This window comes from Taudactylus pleione, unplaced genomic scaffold, assembly GCF_031769625.1.
Source record: "Taudactylus pleione unplaced genomic scaffold, aTauple2 ptg001609l, whole genome shotgun sequence".
Lineage (NCBI taxonomy): Eukaryota > Metazoa > Chordata > Amphibia > Anura > Myobatrachidae > Taudactylus > Taudactylus pleione.
The window spans coordinates 141,047-166,773 of record NW_028286006.1 but is presented as its reverse complement, the minus strand read 5'-3'; the positions used below and the strand labels follow the sequence as shown (position 1 = coordinate 166,773).

Sequence of the window (25,727 nt, the reverse complement as noted above, 5' to 3'; positions counted from 1 at the left end):
TACTGCTCATCCCCACAACTACAGATGGAAAAGAAACTGTGGAGGGCGGCTTCTCTGAAAGGTCAGGCTTACACATAGAAATGCCACTTGTGGACCCACTTAGACTCTCCTCAGGGATTTCTGACATTTGTGTTTCAAAAAACACAGTTTGTTCGACTGCCTTATTGGTTTTACATTTTTTCACACTTCTATAGTCTGATTGAAAAGGTCTTTTATCATCACGAGAGGCACAAGATGCCTCACTGACAGCTGCAGAACCACCACTCAGAAATAAAGGGCAAAGCCTGAGTCTTTCCTTGCCGCTACGTGTGGTTAATGGTATGTTGCCAATTTTCTGTTTCTCTGCAAAAGTAGTAGTCTTTAGAGGTTTTTTTTTTGTCTTTACCCCTGTAAAATCTAAATTTTTTGATTTCAGGTTCCCTAAGGTTTTAAAGCCTCTACGCCCTTGAGCATCAGCTTTAGATAAAAGTGATGGACTTCCAGCCGCTGCAATGCTAGCATTTACATGTTGTTTCTGCTCTCCTCTCAGTTCATTCTCGTGATCCATATTACTTTATCACTATGAACTGGAGTCACAGAGCTTGTATACACACAGTGGGCTATGCCCTTTCACGGAGCTTGTATAATAGACACAGTGGGCTATGCCCTGTCACGGAGCTTGTATAATACACTCAGTGGGCTATGCCCTGTCACGGAGCTTGTATAATACTCAGTGGGCTTATGCCCTGTCACGGAGCTTGTATAATAGACACAGTGGGCTATGCCCTGTCACGGAGCTTGTATAATACACTCAGTGGGCTATGCCCTGTCACGAAGCTTGTATAATACTCAGTGGGCTTATGCCCTGTCACGGAGCTTGTATAATACTCAGTGGGCTTATGCCCTGTCACGGAGCTTGTATAATACACTCAGTGGGCTTATGCCCTGTCACAGAGCTTGTATAATAGACACAGTGGGCTATGCCCTGTCACGGAGCTTGTATAATAGACACAGTGGGCTATGCCCTGTCACGGAGCTTGTGTAATACACTCAGAGGGCTATGCCCTGTCACGAAGCTTGTATAATACTCAGTGGGCTTATGCCCTGTCACGGAGCTTGTATAATAGACTCAGTGGGCTATGCCCTGTCACGGAGCTTGTATAATAGACACAGTGGGCTTATGCCCTGTCACAGAGCTTGTATAATAGACACAGTGGGCTTATGCCCTGTCACGGAGCTTGTATAATACTCAGTGGGCTTATGCCCTGTCACGGAGCTTGTATAATAGACACAGTGGGCTATGCCCTGTCACGGAGCTTGTATAATACACTCAGTGGGCTATGCCCTGTCACGAAGCTTGTATAATACTCAGTGGGCTTATGCCCTGTCACGGAGCTTGTATAATAGACTCAGTGGGCTATGCCCTGTCACGGAGCTTGTATAATAGACACAGTGGGTTTATGCCCTGTCACAGAGCTTGTATAATAGACACAGTGGGCTTATGCCCTGTCACGGAGCTTGTATAATACTCAGTGGGCTTATGCCCTGTCACGGAGCTTGTATAATACACTCAGTGGGCTATGCCCTGTCACGGAGCTTGTATAATAGACACAGTGGGCTATGCCCTGTCACGGAGCTTGTATAATACTCAGTGGGCTTATGCCCTGTCACGGAGCTTGTATAATACTCAGTGGGCTTATGCCCTGTCACGGAGCTTGTATAATACACTCAGTGGGCTATGCCCTGTCACGGAGCTTGTATAATAGACACAGTAGGCTATGCCCTGTCACGGAGCTTGTATAATACTCAGTGGGTTTATGCCCTGTCACGGAGCTTGTATAATAGACACAGTGGGCTATGCCCTGTCACGGAGCTTGTATAATACACTCAGTGGGCTATGCCCTGTCACGGAGCTTGTATAATAGACACAGTGGGCTATGCCCTGTCACGGAGCTTGTATAATACACTCAGTGGGCTATGCCCTGTCACGGAGCTTGTATAATAGACCCAGTGGGCTATGCCCTGTCACGGAGCTTGTATAATAGACACAGTGGGCTATGCCCTGTCACGGAGCTTGTATAATACTCAGTGGGCTTATGCCCTGTCACGGAGCTTGTATAATAGACACAGTGGGCTATGCCCTGTCACGGAGCTTGTATAATACACTCAGTGGGCTATGCCCTGTCACGGAGCTTGTATAATAGACACAGTAGGCTATGCCCTGTCACGGAGCTTGTATAATACTCAGTGGGTTTATGCCCTGTCACGGAGCTTGTATAATAGACACAGTGGGCTATGCCCTGTCACGGAGCTTGTATAATACACTCAGTGGGCTATGCCCTGTCACGGAGCTTGTATAATAGACACAGTGGGCTATGCCCTGTCACGGAGCTTGTATAATACACTCAGTGGGCTATGCCCTGTCACGGAGCTTGTATAATAGACCCAGTGGGCTATGCCCTGTCACGGAGCTTGTATAATAGACACAGTGGGCTATGCCCTGTCACGGAGCTTGTATAATAGACACAGTGGGCTATGCCCTGTCACGGAGCTTGTATAATACACTCAGTGGGCTATGCCCTGTCACGGAGCTTGGATAATACTCAGTGGGCATATGCCCTGTCACGGAGCTTGTATAATACACTCAGTGGGCTATGCCCTGTCACGGAGCTTGTATAATAGACACAGTGGGCTATGCCCTGTCACAGAGCTTGTATAATAGACACAGTGGGCTATGCCCTGTCAAGGAGCTTGTATAATACTCAGTGGGCTATGCCCTGTCACGGAGCTTGTATAATACACTCAGTGGGCTATGCCCTGTCACGGAGCTTGTATAATACTCAGTGGGCTTATGCCCTGTCACGGAGCTTGTATAATACACTCAGTGGGCTTATGCCCTGTCACGGAGCTTGTATAATAGACACAGTGGGCTATGCCCTGTCACAGAGCTTGTATAATAGACACAGTGGGCTATGCCCTGTCAAGGAGCTTGTATAATACTCAGTGGGCTATGCCCTGTCACGGAGCTTGTATAATACACTCAGTGGGCTATGCCCTGTCAGTTGTCACGGAGCTTGTATAATACAGTGAGTAGTAGAGTACACATACACACAGTGGGCTTATTATGCCCAGTCACGGAGCACACACAAGGGCTTATGCCCAGTAAAGTCACAGAGCACTGCCTACTCTAATCTATCTAACACTAGAACAGACAGCGCACTAGCTAACTACCTAACTACGCGTCACGCGAGAAATGGCGCCGACTGCCGGGCGCCGCGCCTTTTTATTGAGGCCGAACGTCACTCGGCTCTCGCGAGAATCCGACGCCGGACGGGTGACGTTCGGCCTCGAGGTGGAATCCGAGTCAGGCGGGAACACCCGAACTTGCGTTCGGGTGGACTCGGATTCCACCTGTTCGGAGCGGTTCGGATTCCTCAGAATCCGAACCGCTCATCACTAGTTGGAAGGAATGCTCTCCTGCGCTGCCTCCCTCCAGCATCTGACAGGTAGGACCAGGGGTGGATTGGAATGGAAAACTAGCCCGGGAAATTTCTGGAAGCAGCCCTTATGGGAGTGGGGTTTGTCGAGGGGGCACAATCTCTCCTCATAGGCTCTGATTCTGAGTTGGATGCAGTTACTGCCTTTTTTGCGTCTTTTGCAAAAGTTGCATTTGTGACTTTAGGCCAATACCGGTACGATGACCATCCCTGGTGTACATCCAAATATGCAAGGACTGAGATGACCACTTTTAGTGTTTACAGACGCTGCAGTCATACTTTGTGCATCTTTAGACGCCACCAATGGTCGCACCATTAAAACTCTCACCAGCCTTATGCTGGGTGTATGGTCTCCAATGTGCGCAATTCAGCATCACTATACTGTACAAAACCAATGTCAGTAACACGCCCATACTACATTACATTTGTGTATGATTAGCCCACCCCCTGTAGCTCCCTAGGAACACCCAACACATTTCTAATACACTTCCTGGTGCATGTGTCTGAATCTGTACTGCAACTCTGTACAAACAGCATCAGGACGCATCCGTGGTACAATTTAGATGCATGACCAGATGAAAAATATTGCACAAGAAAAAAATAAAATCATTGGCCACCCATAAAAAAAAATATATAACCACATTGGCCCCCACAAGAAAAAAAACACACATTGGCCCCTACAGTAAACAATAAAACACATTTGCCCCCACAAGAAATAAAACTAAACACACATATTGACCTCCCTACAGGAAAATAGTTATGGTAGACTTGACTAGATAACTCCTTTCCTTCGAGGTCCATAGGGTCCACACGGATACCATGGAGAAATTATGGTTAGAGAGACCAGGCACCAAACATTTAAAGCTTCAGCTCCCAGAATGCCTTGGGTCCTCCTCCATCTATACCTTGCCTCTAGCCATAGGACTTCAGTTTAGTTAAGCCTCAAGGCAGGAGAAGGAAGAGCAATTGTACACCAGAAACACTCTTACACAAGATGAGGGAATCTGTGACTGAAAGAAACAATTACCCATGCAGCCAGGTGTGTCAGGGTGGGTGCACTGTAGACCCTATAGACCTCAAAGAAAAGGAGTTATCTAGGTAAGTCTACCATAAATCTGATTTTCTTCTTCGGGGTCCATAGGGCTTTACAGGGATACCATGGGGATGTCCTAAAGCAGTTCCCCTAAAGCGGGGGACGCTCCTGAGCAGAAAGGAGAACTCGTCATCCAAAGGAAGCACCCTGAGAGGCAAAAGTATAAAAGGCATAGAACCTTGTAAAAGTGTGGACAGAAGACCACGTGGCTGCCTTGCACAATTGCTCAGCAGAGGCACCACGACTAAATGCCCTGAATGACCCTACAGACAGAGTAGAATGTGCTGTCACCGTGTTTGGGACAGGGAGATCAGCCTGTGTGTACACCTGAGAGATAGTCATGCGTAGCCATCTTACCAGAGTCTGCTTATTAGCTGGCCATCCTCATTTGTGAAAACCATATAATGCAAAATGAGCATCTGATTTTCTAACAGTTTGTACACTCAACATAGATACAGAGAGCACAAACTACATCCAGGGAGGCTTCACCTACAGAAAGATCTGGAGCCTGAAAAGCTGGAACAACAATTTCTTCATTCACATGGAAACGGGACACTACCTTAGGAAAGTAGCCCTCCCTTGTACGAAGAACAGCTTTATCCTGGTGAAAAATCAAACATGAGGAGTGACAAGACAGCGCTTCCAAATCAGAGACTCTTCAAGCAGAAGATCGCTGTCAACCACTTCAGAACTACATAGTCCTAGGTGTTCAAATGGGGAGTTTGTAGCTCCTTAAGAACCAAAGACAAACTGCACTCTCAATGTGGCCAGGTGGAGACCACTATCTAAACCCGCCTGAAGAAACCATTAACCAAATGAAAGCCAAACTTTGTAATAGATGCGGGCAGAGGCAGGCTTCCGAGCCCTAAGCATCATTTGAATTACAAAACTGGAAAAACCTTTCACTCTTAGGCTGGAAGATTCAAGAGCCACACCGTCAAAGCCAGACGAGGTAAGTCCGGATGCTGGCAGAGACCCTGCGTTAGCAGATCCTGCCATAAAGGAAGAGGATACAGACTGTCTATTAATAGATTCTGTATGCCCATGAAACAATTACATCTGAGCCAAGCTGGAGCTAACAGTATTATTGTTACACCTTCCTGCTTGACTTTCCTGAGAACTCTTTGGAGGAGGGAAATCGGAGGAAAGAGATACGCCAGCTTGAAGTCCCATCTTAGTGCCAGTGCATCCACAAAGGCAGCTGATGGGTCTCTGGACCTGGACCCGTACCTGGGGACCTTGTGGTTGTGGTATGACACCATGAGATCTATCTCTGGTAGACCCCACTTGTTTATGAGGAGCTGGAACACTCCTGGAAGTCTGCTTCCCAATTGAGTATTCCCGGTATGAATATTGCCGAAATGGCTGGAAGAGGACGTTATGCCCAAACCAGAACCTTTGTCACTTCTTTCATGGCTGCATAACTTTTTGTGCCTCCCTGATGATTGAGGTAGGCTACTGTAGTCACGTTGTCGGATTGGATCTGGACCGGCTTCCCCCGGAGCCAGTCCTTTGCCATGGCAAGTGCTTTGTATATCGTAGTTCCAGAATATATGTTCATTCTCAGATGACTTTCCTGATTTGTCCATATTCCCTGAAAAGTGTGATCACCTGTCACTGCCCCCATCCACGAAGACTGGCGCCCGTGGTGAGAAGCACCCAATTTGGAATCCAGAACGGTCTCCCTTTGTTTAGATGATCCTTTCTCAGCCACCACAGGAGGGAGAGATGAACCTCCTGGAGTGAGAAGGATCCTCTGGGACCTTATTAGATGATGCTGTCTATTCCACCTGGAGAGAATCAATTTTGTAGAGGCCTGGAATGGAACTGAGCATATCCCACCATGTTGTAGGTGGATATCATTGATCCCAGGACCTGCATCGCTAACCAAATGGATATTCTTCACTTGCTTAGCAGCTTGCGTATTCACAATGATAGGGTCGCAATCTTGTCCTCTGACAGAAACACCCTTTGTGCCTGAGTTTCCAGATGTACATCTGATGTGTTGGAGAAAGTGATTATTCCAATCGATTATCCAACCATGCCTTGTAGGCAGGCTATGGTCAGTTGAAGATGGTTCTGTAAAACCACATTAGTCTGCACCAATATCAGAAGGTAATCCAGATATGGCAGAATTCTAACTCCCTGACACCTGAGATAGGCCATCATAACTGCCATTATTTTGGTAAATACCTGGGGAGCCATAGAAAGGCCAAAGGGTAGAGCCTGAAATTGGTAATGTTCTTGAAGGATAGCGAACCATAAAAATTGTTGATGGGAAGGTATAATAGGAACATGCAAATACCCCAGCTCCATTGCCACAAATAATTGACCGGAGAATTTCCATATGAAACTTGGGTACACAGATGAACCTGTTGAGAGTTTTTAGATTTAGTATAGGGCGATAGGCCCCATTCGGTTTCTGAACAAAAAATAGATTGGAATAACAACCCCTTCCTTGTTGTGACACAGGAACCGGGACTATTACCCCCACCTGCAGCAGGGAGTGAAGGGCCAAGGCCTTGACCACATATGATGAAGGATCTGTACAACAAAACTTCTGGGGAGGATGTCTCCTGAAAGTGAGGGCATACCCCTGAGAGACCACTTTGCAGACCCAGGCATCTGTTGTTGTTTGATGCCAATAGTCCACAAACTGAAGAAGTCTGTCTCCCACCCTGGGATCCCCCAGGAGGAGGCCCACCCCATCAGGCCGAGGGTTTGTTGTCCGGTTTAGAAGCTGGTCAGACCTCTTAGTTTGTCGCCTTTGTGGTTTTGCGAAAACTAGTCAATTTAGAAGAAGACTGTTCCCTTGCTCGTCCCTGAGGACGGAAGGATCCAAAATAAACCTGCTTAGACTTTGTAGCCGTGAATGGCAGACCGACTGATTTTGAAGCCGCCAGAGTAGCTATTATTTTATCCAACTCTGCTCCAAAAAGTACCTTTTCTATAGAAAGGTAAGACTTCCAGTGCCCTTTGTGATCCTGCATCAGCTTTCCAGGATCTTAACCAAAGGGCCCTGCATACCACTATTGAAGCTGCTGATGCGCTAGAAGCTATCTACTGCAGCTCCTCCCAGATAGGAAGCTGCTTCCCATATGTGGGAGATATACATCACCTGTTTGGTAGCATTTGGTAGGAAATCTTCCAATCCTCCCATATATTCTTCAACAGTTTTGGCAACCCAGGCTCCAGCCATAGCTGGATTAGTAATAGCTGCAGATGATGAATATATTGCCTTAAGACACGCTTACATTTTTCTATCTGTTGAATCATTTAGAGAGGAAGCCAACGGAATAGGTAATGTGCATTTCTGATTAAATGCGTTAAATGAGCATACACAGTAGGATGTAGCTCCCTCTTAGTACATACAGAAGATGAAAAAGGATACAACAATGTTATTCTTTTATTCACATAAAATCGTTTATCCGGGTTACTCCATGCCTCATCCATAAGCTAGGTGAGCTGTTCAGATACAGGAAACTCTGTTTTTGCCAACTTTCGGGGGTGATTAAACATTGGAGCCTTCTTACTATGAGCTGGTTCACCATCCTCAATATCTAGGACTGATTTAACCACCCTCACCAAAGAAGGAACATTCACTTGTGCTTACACGCCTTAGTCACTACCGGTCTGTTATCAACATAAGATGGTGCCATGTCTGACTAGAATGGCCATAAATATCCTTCCAGGAAGGATGCATAAGAGGTGCAAACATAGTATACTGTGGACACCTTGTCCAAGGAGGCATAGTGGGAGCAGCCATACGATCCACAACCTGCTTCATTACCTGGGACAAAGAGGAGACCCAAGATTGTTCTTGCCCAGAGACAGGTAAAGTGGACTGGTAAGGTGGGTCTTTTAAACAGATATCACACAAACCGTCCTTTACATCCTGCAGGGACACACAGGTCATACATGATTTATATGAAACCAGCACAGGTGGCTCCCCCTCCTGTTTCCCTTTTATCTTTTGACATGTTCAATAAAGGCAATGATCGCAATGTTATGTGACAGCCTTCACAAAATCTTAATGAATGTGAAGTACTCAGAGAAAAACCTCCACCCCAGGGGATGGAGACAAAACAGTGATAGTTATAATTGACAGATAGAAATAAAAGACAGTGTCAAAACAGCAGCTGTAATATATATAATATAATTACATATGTAATATAATTACAATCAACTCTAGATCAACTACACAAAGGAATGGTAGGATATACAGCACTATATACCTTAACCAAGGGAGAGGTATACAGGGAGACTGACCCAAACCCACCTGAGACAAACAGCTACAGGGTGCACTGAGCATGGACCGTGAGCATCTCATATACACGAGGGTAGGTTGAGCAACCCAGACACGCAGAACTCTTCATAGGGACTTTGTCTGGGTTGGGGGAGGAGCTGCTGGGGAAGCACCTACTTCCCCATAGCTGCGTTAACCAGCCGAGTACGCTGACCTCTTGACAGCAGATGCCGATCCCCGGCGTCAGATTATAAGGCCCTGGTGGTGTAGTGAGGACACGGACAATCCCGGGTCCTGACTGCAGCGGCTTCCTTCTGGTGTGTCTCTGACACCAGAAGCAAGTACTGCCGTGCGCGATTCCTTGTAAGCGAGGAATCTCCTTACCTGACATTTCCATGCATCCGGTTGCAGTCCATGTCACAGCATCGCTGCTAGCAAGCTCAGCTGTGACCTGCCGGAATGACCAGCCCAGTTACTGGTGTTGCGGCCCGGCGAAGGTAGATGGAGTTGTAGTACTTGCGTCTTAATACAGATGCTTAGTACTACCAACCGAAAAACATAAAAATAAAAGCTTAGGACTACCTGAGCAGTCCCCTATTACAAAGGTGGGACTTGATCCTGCCGCACCAAACGAACAACTGAAGTCCTATGGCTAGGGGCGGGGTATATATGGAGGAGGACCTGAGGCATCCTGGGAGCTGAAGCTTTAACTGTTTGTTGCCTGGTCTCTCCAACTGTAATATCCCCATGGTATCCCTGTGGATCCCTATGGACCCTGAAGAAGAAAAATATGTTGTATATTGTATGTCCCTGAGTTGGTGGGGTACAGTGTCTAAGGGACCGTTGGTGGTGGGGAGGGGTATGTCCCTGGAATGAGGGGAACTGTATTGTGACCATCATGCAAATTTCAGAGCAGCAGCAATGAGACTGGGCCAGGGATCATCTACTGACCCCATGTAGCACTGCTCTGTAGGAGGCTGGCATCATGTCCTCATTGATGCTGCTGCTGCCCTACTACTAGGCTCCTGTCACAGAAAATCCCCACACGCTGCAAAGGCGGTAGACATCACAGGGAAGGACAGGTTACTCACCCTGCTGCACAGCTCCAGGGGGGGGGGGGCACAATAACATCCCACAGAGACAGTGGGTGTAAATAGGCAGGTGGCGGAGTCTGAGGGAGGGGACACAGGAACCAGGAGCTTCCAGTTTGAGTTCCACAGTGACACACAAATCCCAGAAGCGCAACAGCCGGCCCTGGCAGAATATGACTCTGTCTGAGCCGACAGGCAGTGTCAGCTGGCCCTGCAGAGGACAGCATGGGACCGGCCCTGCGGGAACCTTCCCGGTAGCCTAATCCGACCCTGGGTAGGACTGAGCCGGCAGTCACTGAGCTCAGTAACATGTGCTACTGCACACGCTCCGAGCATCTATATTCCATGGCATTCCAAGGATGGTTGGATCCAATAGACTCGCACATTATAGAGCAATAGAGCAACCCAGAGCCACATACTGTAGCTGGATTGCAAGTATCCTTTACCACCATCTATAGTATATGGCATCACCACCTGTGATATCCGAGTGTTATATAACACTTGTTGTTCTATCTGATACATTACTGGAGCTGACCTAAGATTAAACTAAAGAAATAAATATAAAAGCTGGTTAAGCTGTACCATGTAACTGCACCAACAACTGCTTTACATACTTGACACCACATTCACCTTGTCCAACTACATTATACCCTGGTTTAACTATTGTCTGGAGGACTACTGCTCCCAGCACAATCCACTTGCGCATTATAGTGACAAGCTAATCAACTGTCAGGTCATACCCAACCTGCTGTCACCCCAATACTCTGCTATAATGAGAAGAGGGCGCATTTCAGCCATAAGAATCTGTCATATTCTCCTGTCATAAAGCAGGCACATATGTTGCAGTCCTCATTTGGAATGGGATGCACTATGCTGAAAAATGAAGTCAAACCTCAAAAAATGCAGTTTTTGGAGGTTTAACCACGTTTCCCGTATGCACCAAGCACCGGAAAGCAAAAATTTCCGGAGCTTAGTCCCGATAAACACCGCCATCTTTAGGTGGTGTTGCCTATTAGAAGCCTATGTGCTTCTTTTCTGAGTTTTCCCATAGAGGGATCCAGAAGTACTCCTGGGTCATAAACCTGGAAATTCCAACACCACAAAGGACAGCTCTTATTGGTAGAGCTTTCCTTTGCTTAAATGATCATGCATACAGCATTACTAAATGCCGGTATGCATGTGATCATTGGCAGGATGCATCGTATCCAAAATGTGATGCTTGATGCATCCCACCCCTAGTGTTGCTTGGAAGTGCATTTGTAGATCCTTGCATCTGGAGACACATATCAGTGACATCCACATGCAAGTAAAGTACTGTATAAACATGCTGACATGAAGCATGCCACTTGGAGATGTGTTACAAGTATAATCCCCTGTCTGCCAATTAGGAGAGATCTAGCTGAGCAGCAGTAGCTAACCAAAAATACCTGCACAAATAGCAGACTACAAAAAGATTAACTAATGGGGAGCCAGGTCTTTTCTCCCAGGAACCCAAAGGGCTGGAGAGTGATTAGGTAATGGCCATTGGTGTTTAACTTCGATGGTATGAAACCATCGACTGGGAAGCATTGACTGTTTTGCCCACAGGTGATTATCCCTGCTCTATTACTCAAGAGGCAGCAAACCAATAAGAGGTGTGGGCAGGGTTTTGTGGGTCACATCAGGGGGTGGGGCCTAGCCCCACCCCCTGCGTTCTTTTTGTTCCCTTATCCCTTTTCACCCACTATTACCTGCCCTGCAATAAATCTGTGTGAATACAATGGGTCTCCCAAGTCAGCCCCTGGTGGAAGATTCCTCTGCCCACATCCAATCATGACAAGAGAAGAAGATTTGGGTGGAGGCACTGCATCACTGCGAAGAAGGAAGTAAGTGAGGACACACATACACACTGTACATAAATGCAACACCCTTTGATGAGTTGAGAATAGGGGTGTTACACTAGTATTTTTAGATGTTCTTTGTTGGAAGCATAAATCTTTTGCATATCCTTAAGCATGATGTAAGTTTACGTGTGAATAATAATGACGTGTATCTTTGCTGAAGGCACACCTATGTACTATGGCCCTCATTCAGAGCCACTCGCTAGCGGCAGTACGCTCGTTCCGAGCGATGTTTGCACATCTGCGCATGCGTACGGTTTTTAGTACGCATGCGCGAACCAGTCAGTGCGGCCGAAAATCGTTGGTACGCAATATAGCGAGGGCCTGCTATTTTGAGTGACAGAATGAGGCGTATGTGGGTGGTAACAGGGGAAGGTGCTTGAAAACGGGGAGTGGAGATCCGAACGCAGGCGTGCTTAAAGGTCAAAACGGGCGTTTTAAGGGAGTGCATAATTAATACAGCAGCGTCATTGACCACGTCACTTGGTTTTTTTTTAACTCAGAACTGCTCGCAAAATAGCAGTTGAAAACACCAACCACAAGAATAGCGAGCAGTTCATACGCTGTACGATGTACTCGATTAATCTAATAAATAGCGGACATGACGTATGGTACGTGCGGCCAGGGGGCGTTTTTATCAAATAAACGAGCGTATGTTTTGCTCGCTCGTTCAGACTTAGAGGTGGGAACAGACTGCAATTTGCGAACGGATCATTTGAATAGCCACCCCTTGTTTTTGAACGAACGACCACAAATAGCGAACGGCTCTGAATCAGGCCCTATATTTTTCAGGATGCATGTATTTTGCCCTTTGTGTTAAGCCAAACTGCATTTTTATAAGTGGTGGGTTCTAAACCCTGACTGTTTAAAGTAGGGGTGTGCACCAGCCACTTTTCGTGTTTTGTGTTTTGGATCTGGATCTTTCTTCGTGTTTTGGATCTGGATTGGTTTTGCCAAAACCACCCTTCCGTGTTTTGGGTTCTGGGTTTTGTGTTTTGGATCTGGATTTTTTCTTAAAAAATAAAAAAAAACGCTAAAATCACATAAAATGGGCCTTTTTTTGTTCCTACGCTATTAATAACCCCAATAACATTAATTTCCACTCATTTCCACTCTATTCTGAACACCGCACACCTCACAATATTGTTTTTAGGCTAAAAGGTTGCACCGAGGTAGCTGGATGACTATGCTAAGCGACACAAGTGGGCGGCACAAACACATGGCCCATCTAGGAGTGGCACTGCAGTGGCAGACAGGAAGCCAATCAGCGTTATGGTGCCCATTTGCATGTAGCACAAACCCGGGAGATCCATGCTACATGCATCTGTGTGATTGGCACAGAGTAATGACAGGTCCGTGAGACCCGTCTGTGCTGCTGTGGTAAAAAAAAAAAAAAAACCTGTGTACAAAAAGAAAAAAATGGCGTGCACCCCCACAAAAAAGAGCAACCAGCCACGGGCATTAGTAACCCAGTGCTGGGTGTGCTTAAATACAGGGGACAAACAACGTAGGGGTCCCCTGTACTTAAGCACAACCAGCACCGGGCTAGTCAGAACCAGCGCTGGTTGCCAAAATACGGGGGACAAACGACGTAGGGGTCCCCCGTATTCTGCGCAACCAGCTCTGGGCTCTGATCCGGTCCTGGTTCTGGAAATACAGGGGAAAAAAATTAGTAGGGTTCCCCTGTATGTTCCAGAACCAGCACTGGACTTTTTCTAGTGGGGGGCTGATGCCACAGCCAGGGGAGCCCTTTCACCGGGCCCCCCAGCCTCAGCATCAGCCCTGACCGCTAGTCAGCCCAGGCCGGGGATCCCTGGAGAGCTGGGGATCCCCCCAATAAAGGGGTCACCCTCTCCAGGGCACCCCAGGCCCAGGCTGATAGCCCGGGGCTATCCCCGCCACCCCTGGTAGCGGTGGGTGGCGGGTTGATTGTGTGGTGTGGTGTAAATAAAGAATATCAAACATTGTCTTTACAAGTAGAACTGCAAGTCCCAGCTAGCCTGCCCCGCATGCTGGTACTTGGAGAACCACAAGTACCAGCATGCAGGGAATTAAGGGCCCACTAGTACCTGAAGTTCACCTGTAAAATAAATGTTTAAAAAAACACAGGACACACACACCGTGACAGTATAAGTTTATTAAGCATACATACACACACACACACACACATGTACACATACTCACCTATGTAACCTGTAGCATCGGTCCACTTGTCCGGTAAAGTATCCCTAGGGGATCTGTGAAAAAAAACATACTCACCATCTCCTATGCGAGGTTCTGTCCTCTTCGTTCCAAAGTAGGCATCCCTGGACTTGGCAAAAAAAAAACGAAAACGCGATCCACGAACTTAGTACCGTTCTATAGAACAGTACTTCCCGAATGAGAGCTTAGCGGTGGGGTATCACCATGGAAACCCCGCTGCTAAGCGTTCATTGGCTGAGAGAGGTCATCTCCCGTCTCTCAGCCAATGAACGGCTCCCTCCATTGTAGTCAAGGGTGGGAACCGCAGGGTAAACTTTAATAACCTTGCGGCTCCCACCATTGACTACAATGGAGGGAGCCGTTCATTGGCTGAGAGAGACGGGAGATGGCCTCTCTCAGCCAATGAACGCTTAGCATTAGCAGTTGGGTTTCCATGGTGATACCCCGCCGCTAAGCTCTCATTCGGGAAGTACCGTTCTATAGAACGGTACTAAGCTCGTGGATCGGGTTTACTTTTTTTTTTTTTGCCAAGTCCGGGGATGCCTACTTTGGAACGAAGAGGACAGAACCTCGCATAGGAGATGGTGAGTATGTTTTTTTTCACAGGTCCCCTATGGACACTTTACCCGACAAGTGGCATCAGCCCCCCGCTAGAAAAAGTCCAGTGCTGGTTCTGGAACATACAGGGGAGCCCTACTAATTTTTCCCCCTGTATTTCCAGAACCAGGACCGGATCAGAGCCCAGAGCTGGTTGCGCAGAATACGGGGGACCCCTACGTCGTTTGTCCCCCATATTTTGGCAACCAGCGCTGGTTCTGACTAGCCCAGTGCTGGTTGTGCTTAAGTACAGGGGACCCCTACGTCATTTGTCCCCTGTATTTAAGCACACCCAGCACTGGGTCACTAATGCCCGGGGCTGGTTGCTCTTTTTTGGGGGGGGCACGCCATTTTTTTCTTTTTTTACACAGGTTTATTTATTTTTTTACCACAGCAGCACAGACGGGTCTCACGGACCCGTCAGTGCTCTGTGTCAATGACACAGATGCAAGTAGCACGGATCTCCCGGTCCGTGCGTGCATCTGTGTCATTGAAATACACAGCAGCACAGACGGGTCTCACTGACCCATCTGTGCTCTGTGTCGCTGTCAATCACACAGATGCATGTAGCACGGATCTCACGAGTCCGTGCTACATGCAAATGAGCACCATAATGCTGATTGGCTGAGAGCCATGACAGACGGCTCTGTCAGCCAATCAGCAGTTTGCCCATTAAAGGCAAAGGCATTTTTTTTTAAATGGCCGCTCGAGGCAAAACCTCGAGATCCGACAGCAGATCTCGAGGTTTTGCCTCGGGAGAGGGATCCGGGGCAGACAGGGAGATCCGAGCTTGGGCTCGGATCGCCCCGGATCACCGAAGTTCGGGTGGGTTCGGTTCTCAGGGAACCGAACCCGCTCATTCCTAGCATACACTATATATTATCTGTCACATATCTGTCCTATCTGGCTGGTTACTAATGCTGGGCATACACTATACATTATCTGTCACATATCTGTCCTATCTGGCTGGTTACTAATGCTGGGCGTACACTATACATTATCTGTCACATATCTGTCCTATCTGGCTGGTTACTAATGCTGGGCATACACTATACATTATCTGTCACATATCTGTCCTATCTGACTGGTTACTAATGCTGGGTATACACTTTAAAGGCGGTTTCTAAATGACAACAAAAATGCTGGCTAGTAATTTTAGCACTAGCCCTGTTCTATTCTATTCTAAAATGTGTTTTGAAGCGGTTTTGACCTTGGTAAATCTGCAGTTAGCTAAACCGCTGCCAAACCGCCACCAAACAGGTTTAGAACCTGCTGCTTTGTCAATTTTCTCCAAAGTGTCCCTGTTTACTCTGTCTAACCCTAAAGAAATAAGGAGTAAATAATTATAAATATTATCCAGGCAACTGAAAATGTAAAGTCTGTAAAAAATAATAACCTTGTCCCGAAGAGTATCTAACTGAAACCACTCCAAAAGTTTGTCTCCAACTTCCAATGGGCCTGAAAGGAATGTCCTGTAAGTTAGAAGGAAATCTTCTATATACGTTGGGTCAACAATGGAGTGCTCTTCAATCAAGTGCATGATAAGTCTTTCAGATGTTCCCTAAAATAAAAATACATAACATGTAATATTTATAATGAAGCACACGTCCCTATGAATTTGCTAAACAAACTATGTATTAGAGGAAAACCTATTTCTGTGTTATGTCTGCCCCTCCTCTGCTACTACAGATATTAAGGAAAATGAGGGTAAGACAGCAGATAAAGCAGGTATCGATGTCATTTTACAAATATCAGATTCAACTGTACCTTCAAAAATAAAAAGTAGATATATATTTAGAAAGTAATTTTGTTACTAACATATGAAACAGCAGTTATGAGACATGATTGTTGTTCTGTGAGGACATGAGTGAAGGCCCAAGGATTTATGACGTTTCATGATCTTTCACCCTGTTTATCTTGAATAAAAGTGCATATTCTGCTGACAAAAAGGCAGTAAAGATGGGTACAGGGACCACAGGCGGTGCCATATTTCTGCTGGTACAGAAGTGTCTGAGTATTTGCTATCTTGTTTGCATGTGTCATTTCTTAGAATAAACATGCAGGAGATATGGTGTCACCGACAGTCGGGTAACTAGGCAGGGGGAAGGAGCCAGCAGAAAAATTCATTATTGTACCCCATATTTGCTAAAACGTATTTGCTTGTGCGGCAGAAGAGCTGTAATTTATTAAGAAAGCAACCTTGCAGCAATATTTGGGTTACTGTTAAACTGAATCTGCAAACAGTAAATCTATTTTTTATTTTGTTTTATAACAGGAATCCTACTAGATATAAATATAACATTTAACATCTGAGTAGAAGTTACAATAACAAATAAGGTAGATACAGATTTGGCATGAGAAATGAAATAAAAAATGTAAATTGAGGCGTTCCTGAGGACCAGCAAATGAACATAGTAAAGTGTTATAGGGCCAATTTCAATTAGCCCTCATAAAGTTATAATAGTTGTTTATAGATTTGGGGAGAAATTGAAAATGTACAGTAGGTCGGGGTGGGTGAGGTATGTCACAGCAAATAACTTATCATTAAAATAAATAATTCTTAACTGATCCCAGGATTTGGGGAGCTATGACAGGTGTACCAGGGCTCCCAAATATTCTGGAAACCTTCTCATTGAGCAAGTTTGCAATATACTCCATTGATGCAACATACCATACGTATTCCGGCCATAACAGTATTCATGTTCACATTTTCCAATCCATTTCCCACTTTGCAGCATTTCTACTTTATTTTATTAAATTATACAGGAGAATCACCAACGGATAAGACAGTAAGCAAATTTTGCTTTATCAAATCTAATATTTTACCCCAGGAACTCAATCTGTGCGGACAGTTCCACCATATACTGTAGGTATAAATGTAGCAATATCTACACAATTTCCCCACCAAAAATTAGCGGACATGCAGTATATTTTCTGACATTTAGATAGGACCAGATACCATCTCATCTATGGTTTCCTTGCACTACATTGTTATAACCGACCATCCCTCTTGATATACAATTTTATTTGTCATTTTCCATGCGAAACCAAAAACTATGTATTCCTAATAAAACCAATTACTCCAGCAGAAATAGTACAACAATCATTTATTTCATAATCAAAGTGTGTAATTACAGTTTTGCCTACAGTACCTTTTCTGAAACTGAAAGTTGATGTCACCAAGGGGCTCATTATGCCTTAATTTCTCTTACTTTTGAAGAAATTAAGTAATGTGGTCATTAATTACAAAGGTAATGGAGGAGATATCACGGATGTTTCCTGCTTAGCTTTCAGTACTTATTTGGCCCGCCATCCCCACACAATAGTACTGTATGGGGGCCTAAATATATCAAGCTATGAAAATACAACATTTTTGGAACTTGACAATATATTTAGTGGGTTACTTATATTCATTAATACTTGTACTTATTTATATACATATAGTTGTTTATAATCATTTACTTACACTTTTTAACCTTTTCATAATAAATAACCTTAATTGGAGCACCTGTTTTAATTTACCTTTTGTATCCAAACAACTTAAATTCAATAGGTTACATCACAAAATTACCTACACTTGATAAATAACCACTGGATAACCAACGGATCTGGATGACACCTTCATCTATAGCAACCCATTACCACTTAAATGTTATGTTTTAGATGGTACTTGTATGTCTCAAGGACTCATAGCGTCCCCGCCAGGCTGTTTTATCAGGTTGCCGCACCCTGCCCGATTTCAAAAGGGCAGATGCCGTTACATGGGCATGCATAAATTAGCAGCATTACTCCCAGAGAAAGGCCACCACGACGAATCGAGTTGGGGATCTGAACACTCCTATTACCAACATAGCTTGCTGAAAAGCCGCTACCACGAGACGGAAGGACCATAACCTGTCGCTGCAGGAGAAGAGGAGACCTGGACAAACAAGCCAGCGAAGGGAAGGATCAGGCAGCCATCGAGAACATCCAAGGTAAGTTCACTGTAGTGGAGGGGGTATGCGGCAGGTGATTCGGGGGAACCACTACCGTGACACCCTCTCCCCAGACAGCGGCATACCACTCTGGAAACATGCTCACAGCGAGAACCTGGAGACAGGTTCAACACTGTTGTTCGTTACCACATAGAGGATAGCCCAGTCCAGAGCACCCCTTAATTTCTCCGGGCCACCGTACTGCCTACCCTTAGAAGTTATACCCAGGCAACATCGACACTGGAGACCCACTGTGCAAATTATTCTGCATCTATTAACTTTCATGAGTGGAAGCGGGACGCAATAGCCACTCTACTGAATAACTGACATTTATTCCTAATACTCATCAATTAGTACTTGGATTAGGCATACACTATCCAACAATGGCTAATACCTGGACACCAATTACACTGTACAACAAATTAATACTTTTAATTTGTTTCCTTTCTAAAAATAGTCATACATTACTAATTTGAGGTCAAGAAAAACTAAAATGATTTCAGAATGTTTTTACTAGCTCTATTTTTTGAGCTACACTACTTGCACTATACTGTATGTACATTAGTAATATAGTCATAGTGAAAAGCTATTTTAAAATAATCTATTTATTTTCTATCAAGAAAATATCAGTTTTAATTCAATCAATCACAATTAAGAACACAAAACGAAACATACAGCATACAAAAGTACTATCTAATATAGTGGCCTATTCATGGGGGTGCTTTCTCTTTGCTTGTCGCTTGTACTCCTCTTCTGGGGCATCTCTTGTCACTGTCCAACAGTAGTGAGTCACCTACCCTGATATCTTTGTTCCATTGCTGAAATGTCTTGGTGGAATCGCTCACCATGCTTGTCACTCAGTGCACCACAGTTATCTTGTGTGGGTAAACCCGTGAATCGCATATATTTGAATAGGGGAGGGGACAAATAACTGATTCATTTAATTGGGTCATTAGGCCCCGCCCCCTCTGCGCGGAACGCAGATTGCTGGTAAGATTCTCTCCATTCTGCCCACTTCACTAGGAATTCCCCTACATCGTCATAAATGGGCTATATCTCGGGACTCAGAGCTAAGTGAGAGTTTTAAATGTCATATTCATTCTTTGCATGCTGACATAAATTAGAAGAAACATTTTCATTGTTGTGCAGTGATATTTGTTACTTTGCAGGGAATTTGAACACCATGCACTCTGCACATTGTCTATCGCATATTGGTATTGATTTACTCCTAATGTTCTGATCTGTACCTAAGGTAACAGAAACAAACTATTTTCTGATTAATGACAATACTGTATGTATTCATTTTTAGCACCAGCAAGTAAAGTATCTTTTATAAACACATTACAGTCTATTTATATTAGGGGTGTGCATCGGCCACTTTTCGTGTTTTGTGTTTTGGTTTTGGATCTGGATCTTTCTTCGTGTTTTGGATCTGGATTGGTTTTGCCAAAACCACCCTTCCGTGTTTTGGGTTCTGGGTTTTGTGTTTTGGATCTGTATTTTTTTGAAAAAAAGCATAAAAACAGCTAAAATCACAGAATTTGTAGGTTTTTCTGCTCCTATGCTATTATTAACCTCAATAACCTTAATTTCCACTCATTTCCAGTCTATTCTGAATACCTCAAACCTCACAATAGTGTTTTTATGTCCAAAAGGTTGCACCGAGGTAGCTGGATGACTATGCTAAGCGACACGAGTGGGCGGCACAAACACGTGACCCATCTAGGCGTGAAACTGCAGTGGCAGACAGGATGGCATTGAAAAACTAGGCCCCAAACTGTACATAATGCAAAGAAAAAAAAGAGGTGCAAGATGGAATTGTCCTTGGGCCCTCCCACCCACCCTTATGTTGTATAAACAGGACATGCACACTTTAACAAACCAATCATTTCAGCGCCAGGGTCTGCCACACAACTGTGGCTGAAATGATTGGTTCGTTTGGGCCCCCACAAAACAAGCTGGCAATTTATCTGTCCCTGCACAAACTGGCTCTACGGAGGCAAGATGTCATCCTCATCCTCCTCATCCACCGATTCCTCACCCTCTTCAGTGTGTACATCCTCATCCTCACAGAGTATTAATTCGTCCCTGCTGGAACCACAGGTCCCTCTGTACGTTCTGGAGGCTGGTCTCCCTGGAAGAGTTGATAATTCATTTTATGAACATCATCTTCTCCACATTTTGTGGAAGCAACCTCCTACGCCTTTCGCTGACAAGGTTCCCAGCTGCACTAAACACTCTTTCGGAGTACACACTGGAGGGGGGGCAACTCAGGTAAAATAGAGCCAGTTTGTACAGGGACCTCCAAATTGCTTCTTTTTCCAGCCAGTACAGGTACGGACTGTCTGACATGCCTACTTGGATGCTGTCACCGATGTAATCCTTTAACAGACAGACGCACGCTTGTCGCTGCTGCTTTGAGGATTCAAGTGCGGCTACAGCCCACACAATTCACAAAGACAGAAAAAAATAAAGAATATTTTTATTGTTTGTGGAGCACACTTTGAGGGTTACACCACCCTTTAACAGACAGACGCACGCTTGTCGCGCTGCTTTGAGGATGCAAGTGCGGCTACAGCCCACACAATTCACAAAGACAGAAAAAAGAAGAAGAATATTTTTATTGTTTGTGTAGCACACTTTGAGGGTGTCACCACCCTTTAACAGACAGACGCACGCTTGTCGCTGCTGCTTTAAGGATGCAGGTGCGGCTACAGCCCACACATTTCACAAAGACCGAAAAAAAAAGAACAATATTTTAATTGTTTGTGTAGCACACTTTGAGGGTGTCACCACCCTTTAACAGACAGATGCACGCTTGTCGCTGCTGCTTTAAGGATGCAGGTGCGGCTACAGCCCACACAATTCACAAAGACAAAAAAGAAGAATATTTTTATTGTTTGTGTAGCACACTTTGAGGGTGTCACCACCCTTTAACAGACAGACGCACGCTTGTCGCTGCTGCTTTGAGGATGCAAGTGCGGCTACATCGCACACAAGTCACAAACACATTAAAAAAATAGTTTTTTATTTTATGGAGCACTTTGAGAGTTACACCACCCTTTAACAGACAGACGCACGCTTGTCGCTGCTGCTTTAAGGATGCAGGTGCGGCTACAGCCCACACATTTCACAAAGACCGAAAAAAAAAGAACAATATTTTAATTGTTTGTGTAGAACACTTTCAGGTGTCACCACCCTTTAACAGACAGACGCACGCTTGTCGCTGCTGCTTTAAGGATGCAGGTGCGGCTACAGCCCACACAATTCACATAGACAGAAAAAAGAAGAAGAATATTTTTATTGTTTGTGTAGCACACTTTGAGGGTGTCACCACCCTTTAACAGACAGACGCACGCTTGTCGCTGCTGCTTTAAGGATGCAGGTGCGGCTACAGCCCACACAATTCACATAGACAGAAAAAAGAAGAAGAATATTTTTATTGTTTGTGTAGCACACTTTGAGGGTGTCACCACCCTTTAACAGACAGACGCACGCTTGTCGCTGCTGCTTTAAGGATGCAGGTGCGGCTACAGCCCACACAATTCACATAGACAGAAAAAAGAAGAAGAATATTTTTATTGTTTGTGTAGCACACTTTGAGGGTGTCACCACCCTTTAACAGACAGACGCACGCTTGTCGCTGCTGCTTTAAGGATGCAGGTGCGGCTACAGCCCACACATTTCACAAAGACCAAAAAAAAAAGAACAATATTTTAATTGTTTGTGTAGCACACTTTGAGGGTGTCACCACCCTTTAACAGACAGACGCACGCTTGTCGCTGCTGCTTTAAGGATGCAGGTGCGGCTACAGCCCACACATTTCACAAAGACCGGAAAAAAAAGAACAATATTTTAATTGTTTGTGTAGCACACTTTGAGGGTGTCACCACCCTTTAACAGACAGACGCACGCTTGTCGCTGCTGCTTTAAGGATGCAGGTGCGGCTACAGCCCACACAATTCACATAGACAGAAAAAAGAAGAATATTTTTATTGTTTGTGTAGCACACTTTGAGGGTGTCACCACCCTTTAACAGACAGACGCACGCTTGTTGCTGCTGCTTTAAGGATGCAGGTGCGGCTACAGCCCACACATTTCACAAAGACCAAAAAAAAAAGAACAATATTTTAATTGTTTGTGTAGCACACTTTGAGGGTGTCACCACCCTTTAACAGACAGACGCATGCTTGTCGCTGCTGCTTTAAGGATGCAGGTGCGGCTACAGCCCACACATTTCACAAAGACAGAAAAAAGAACAATATTTTAATTGTTTGTGTAGCACACTTTGAGGGTGTCACCACCCTTTAACAGACAGACGCACGCTTGTCGCTGCTGCTTTAAGGATGCAGGTGCGGCTACAGCCCACACAATTCACAAAGACAGAAAAAAGAAGAAGAATATTTTTATTGTTTGTGTAGCACACTTTGAGGGTGTCACCACCCTTTAACAGACAGACGCACGCTTGTCGCTGCTGCTTTGAGGATGCAAGTGCGGCTACATCGCACACAAGTCACAAACACATTAAAAAAATAGTTTTTTATTTTTTGGAGCACTTTGAGAGTTGCACCACCCTTTAACAGACAGACGCACGCTTGTCGCTGCTGCTTTAAGGATGCAGGTGCGGCTACAGCCCACACAATTCACAAAGACAGAAAAAAAAAGAACAATATTTTAATTGTTTGTGTAGCACACTTTGAGGGTGTCACCACCCTTTAACAGACAGACGCACGCTTGTCGCTGCTGCTTTGAGGATGCAGGTGGAATCTAGACGGGATTTGGAACCGAGGACACACTACCTCCATCAATTGTCTAAATCCCACTGCACTAATGTCGGATACCGGACGCACGTCTAACACCAACATAGCAGTCAAGGCCTCAGTTATACGTTTTGCTTCAGGATGACTGCTGTCGTACTTCATCCTCATCGCTAGGGACTGTTGGAGGGTCAATTGTTTAGTAAAAGTAGTGATGTTCCTACTTCCTCTCTGGGATGATGAACAACTCCCAGCAGCAGCAACAGCACTAGGAGGAAGTGGTTCTTGATCTTTCCCTATTTTATTTTTATCGGAGAAAGTTTGGTCCTCCATTTATGTTATATTGATATATATACGTGCGGCTAAAGCGCACACAAACACAGAAAATATTATTTTATTTTTGCTGGAGAGTAGTGCACTTTGTGGGTTACACCACCCTTTAAGAAATGAGCCAGCCGGCTCTTTACTTATGGGACACAGGCGCACGCTTGGCGCTGCTCCTTTGTTGATGCACGTGCAGCCACAGTGCACACAAGTCACAAACACAGAAAATATATATTTTTTTGGTTTGGAGTGTACTTTGGGGGTTACAGAACCCTTTAACGGTCAAGCCTGCCGGCCCTTTACTTATGACACAGGCGCACGCTTGGCACTACTTTGTTGATGCACGTGCGGCTACTGCGCACACAATTCACAAACACAGAAAATAATTTTTTTTTTGGTTTGGACTGGAGAGTACTTTCGGGGGTTACAGCACCCTTTAACGGTCTAGCCAGCCGGCCCTTTACTTATGACACAGGCGCACGCTTGGCACTACTTTGTTGATGCACGTGCGGCTACTGCGCACACAATTCACAAACACAGAAAATAATTTTTTTTTTGGTTTGGACTGGAGTGTACTTTCGGGGGTTACAGCACCCTTAACGGTCAAGCCAGCCGGCCCTTTACTTATGACACAGGCGCACGCTTGGCACTACTTTGTTGATGCACGTGCGGCTACTGCGCACACAATTCACAAACACAGAAAATAATTTTTTTTTTGGTTTGGACTGGAGTGTACTTTCGGGGGTTACAGCACCCTTAACGGTCAAGCCAGTTGGCCCTTTACTTATGACACAGGCGCACGCTTGGCACTACTTTGTTGATGCACGTGCGGCTACTGCGCACACAATTCACAAATACAGAAAATTATTTTTTTTTTGGTTTGGACTGGAGTGTACTTTCGGGGGTTACAGCACCCTTTAACGGTCAAGCCAGCCGGCCCTTTACTTATGACACAGGCGCACGCTTGGCACTACTTTGTTGATGCACATGCGGCTACTGCGCACACAATTCACAAACACAGAAAATAATTTTTTTTTTGGTTTGGACTGGAGTGTACTTTCGGGGGTTACAGCACCCTTAACGGTCAAGCCAGCCGGCCCTTTACTTATGACACAGGCGCACGCTTGGCACTACTTTGTTGATGCACGTGCGGCTACTGCGCACACAATTCACAAACACAGAAAATAATTTTTTTTTTTGGTTTGGACTGGAGTGTACTTTCGGGGGTTACAGCACCCTTAACGGTCAAGCCAGCTGGCCCTTTACTTATGACACAGGCGCACGCTTGGCACTACTTTGTTGATGCACGTGCGGCTACTGCGCACACAATTCACAAACACAGAAAATAATTTTTTTTTTGGTTTGGACTGGAGTGTACTTTCGGGGGTTACAGCACCCTTAACGGTCAAGCCAGCTGGCCCTTTACTTATGACACAGGCGCACGCTTGGCACTACTTTGTTGATGCACGTGCGGCTACTGCGCACACAATTCACAAACACAGAAAATATATTATTTTTTTAGCACTTGGGGGGAGCACCCCTGATGGACAGAGCATCCCCTGGACAACACTACAGCACCCCTTTAGGACTGGGACACTGCACAGGACTTTGGAGTGGACACAGCCCCTATGGAGAACTGACTGCACAACACAGTCCAGCCAGCCCCTATGGACTTTGAAGTAGTGGACACAGCCCCTATTAACAACAGCAGCACAGCACAACACAGCCAGCCCCTATGGACTTTGAAGTAGTGGACAACAGCAGCACTACACTACACTACACTACACAGCCCTAACTCCCACCCTCCCTCTTCACTGTCCACAGCCGAGTGAGAAAATGGCGCCGACGCGGGTACCTTATATAGGATCCAAAACCCGCGAGACTCGGAAGGCGGGATGATGACGTTTTGCCTCGATTTCAGATCCGAGTCAGGCGGGAAAAGTCGAGCCTGATTCGGATCGGACTCGGATCGGGGGGGCTCGGGGGGGTTCGGATTTCAGAAATCCGAACCCGCTCACCCCTAATTTATATATGTATTTTTTCAATTCCTAAATGCATTCAAAGACATATGGTGATACACATAAAGG

The 25,727-nt window shown here is 45.4% G+C and overlaps 1 protein-coding gene across 1 annotated transcript in view; it reads right to left on the bottom strand.

Annotated features, from left to right (window-relative positions):
* The window catches only part of LOC148442118 (rap guanine nucleotide exchange factor 6-like), a 672,269-nt gene that overhangs the window by 553,923 nt on the left and 92,619 nt on the right, over nucleotides 1-25,727 (bottom strand). Inside the window, 1 exon segment of the mRNA XM_088464211.1 lies at nucleotides 15,982-16,146. Coding sequence (XP_088320337.1) covers nucleotides 15,982-16,146 — 165 coding nt within the window.